The following is a 2747-nucleotide window of genomic DNA, read 5'->3' as shown; positions in this document are numbered from 1 at the left end:
ATTATTGGCTTTAAAAAAGAAAAAATCTTTTTTTGGTGATGTCATTAAATTAAACTATTGTTTCTCACATGGACAAGTTATTTATAACTCTAACATGCTACATATGTGCGTGCGTTCTGGTTTGTATGTTTTCTCCCCCTTCAAATTACTCGATATAAAGCCCGCATCCAGTGTAAGACTCTGGTGCTAGCCTACAGGGCAGTGAAAGGAACAGCTCCTTCCTATCTCCAGGCCACGGTCAAGCCCTACACCCCCGCCCGACCACTTCGCTCCGCTACCTCGGGGCGACTGGTTGCCCCGTCGCTCAGAGGTCCCTGCGGGCGATCGTCCCGGTCGCGGCTGTTTTCTGTCCTGGCCCCACAGTGGTGGAATGAACTCCCCACTGACGTCAGGACGGCAGAGTCGCTGCCCATCTTTCATCAGGCTGAAGACTCACCTCTTCAAGAAGGCCTACCCTTCCGCTTAGCACTTACTTAGCATCTATTGTATTCATACTAGCTTATTGCACTTATTGTTTTTATATTAGTTTGTGGCACTTATTGCATTTGTTTGTTTCTGCACTGTACATTGGCTCTGGTTTATGCTCTTAGATGCTTGTTTGAGGAAAGGACATGCACTTATTACTTCTGGTGACTAGTTCTCTTGAAAACCGATGTTGAATACACTTATTGTAAGTCGCTTTGGATAAAAGCGTCTGCTAAATGACTGTAATGTAACGATATGAAGTTGACACTGTCAGGTCCGTTCTCCATCCATTGTGTGCGGTCCCTTTAAGAATCAGGATTTGGGAGTGACGCGGATATGAAAGCTAGTTTATCCGTCTTTCCTTTACAAGCAGGAAAATTATTTCTCTTTATTTGAGAAAAGTTCATATTTGTGTTGTCAAATTTCACTATGACCCTGAAATTCTGTCTCTTGTGTTATCATATACTGAATGCAAGCAAAACTACAGAGCAAAATCACACTCTTTCTGATTGAACCAATCTATGAACTGTCTGAAACAATGGACATCCACGGCCCCAAAAAAAATTGGCAAACATGCCACTCCCCTTGGGGCTAAGCCCCCCCTTTATCTGAATCCTAGAAACACCCCTGCCTCCAACAAATACTGACTTTCAACAGAATAATTGATTTAAACCACTAAAAAACTACAATATGACACCATGTCTTAAAAAAACACCAAGTAAAAGTCTGGTGATATTCTATATTTTCTGTATTTCTGCCATAAATACTCACTGATGCATCAAATGTGTATTAATCCGACGCTGAAAGTAGTCCCCAACTAAAACACTATGTAGTCCACCGTAGTACTACGCCAGCAGCTCAGCTTACAGTTAGAGACGAGCTGGTGAACATAGTTCATTTAGCAGCTAAAGAGACAGATATTTGGTGGTGGAGACCAAAAACAGAGCTAAAAGAGAGTAAAATGGACTCTTATTCATCAGGTGACACAAAGACTCCTGATGAATCATCAGGTTGATGTGTAACTAATGGATGTGGAGATAGACATGTGCTTCTGGTGGCCAAAAAAATGGAGTTATTAGAGTTTTAACAATAAAACTATATTTAAAGTTTAGGTCTTCAGTAGAACCAAACGTCAGTGCACGAGACAGTAAGCAGGTCCACCATGGGACCTTGTTCAACACATTCTGACCATTATTCGTCTCTCCTGTTGACGACCGTACAATGTTTTCTGATATAAAGTCACGCGGTGGACCTGTCTCTATACAGAGACAGAATAAAAGCTTTGTTCTGTAACTCAAGCCTCCGCATGAACTACTTTATCACCTTCATACAAACCCTGTAAAGAAAGAAGTGAAGTATTAAATGTGTTATAAAGAGACAAAGGTTGAATATAAACTATTTGATTTGGCTGATAAATATTTACTCACATGTAGATTTTTAACACTTTCTGTTTCTAAAGCTTCTAAAAAACAGATTGTTCTTTATAAAATCCTCAGACACGTAAATAGTGTTTTTATCAGTTATGTGATCGAGCGCCAAGTTACAAAAATTCAGAGGTGCACGACCAAATGCCGGCTTCACTGTTGCGAGATCAAAGGAAGCTCGACACATTGTTGGTCTTTGCTGGACCTGGACCTGGCCAGACCTCAGTGTGTGACGTCTTCCTCGAGATCGCTGTCGGGGGGGCCCCTCTGTCTGTACTCTGTTGTGTTGGACAGACGTCTCCAGCCGCCGTCTCTCTGACTCCCCGTACTGTGAGAACGTCCAAGGAGGCCCAGGCGCTCGGACGTCGTCCTCTCCTCGGCTTCATCGGCGGCGGCAGCGCTCTCGTGGGCGCTCTTCGGGCCCAGGTGGAGCTGGTTGTGGTGGTGGAAGTCGTGGCGCAGGTTCTCCAGGTTCAGAGCCCAGGGGCCGAGCTTCTGCCAGTTGACCCTCTGGAAGGCCATGATGCAGTGCAGGTTCCCCCCCACCTGTGAGCCGGAGAACGACTTCTGTTAGAGACGCGTCAGGACAATCGGCAACAGCGGATCATAAAACTCACTGATCGGATCAGCACGAATGAAACAAAGGAGCAAATCTAACTTTTAGATCCATGACCACATTTCAAAACATAAATGACGTCCTGATCACATGTTTTACTGACGATGGTTCTCCTCCAACATTCAGTAGAACATGCGTTTCTAGTCTCTGATCTCTGATCATGTTTCATTGTAAACAACCAATCAGTGTTTAAAGCAACAGGAGGAGAGCTAGTAACGTTAGCAGCACCGCTAACGGCTAAC

At 44.0% G+C, this 2747-nt stretch overlaps 1 protein-coding gene across 3 annotated transcripts in view; it reads right to left on the bottom strand.

The window, feature by feature from the left end:
• Positions 1-1540: 1540 nt before the first annotated feature.
• LOC116377754 (basic immunoglobulin-like variable motif-containing protein) overlaps positions 1541-2747 on the bottom strand; it is a 5496-nt gene continuing 4289 nt past the window's right edge. For all 3 annotated transcript variants that reach the window (XM_031839467.1, XM_031839465.1, XM_031839464.1), the window contains exon 9: positions 1541-2435. In XM_031839467.1, the coding sequence (XP_031695327.1) occupies positions 2112-2435 (324 nt within the window). In that variant the 3' untranslated portion in view covers positions 1541-2111. The remainder of the gene's footprint in view (positions 2436-2747) is intronic.

Source organism: Anarrhichthys ocellatus, unplaced genomic scaffold (assembly GCF_004355925.1).
Source record: "Anarrhichthys ocellatus isolate YVR2014 unplaced genomic scaffold, GSC_Weel_1.0 scaffold1638, whole genome shotgun sequence".
Classification (NCBI taxonomy): Eukaryota; Metazoa; Chordata; class Actinopteri; order Perciformes; family Anarhichadidae; genus Anarrhichthys; species Anarrhichthys ocellatus.
This window is presented reverse-complemented; position numbering and strand designations above follow the sequence as displayed.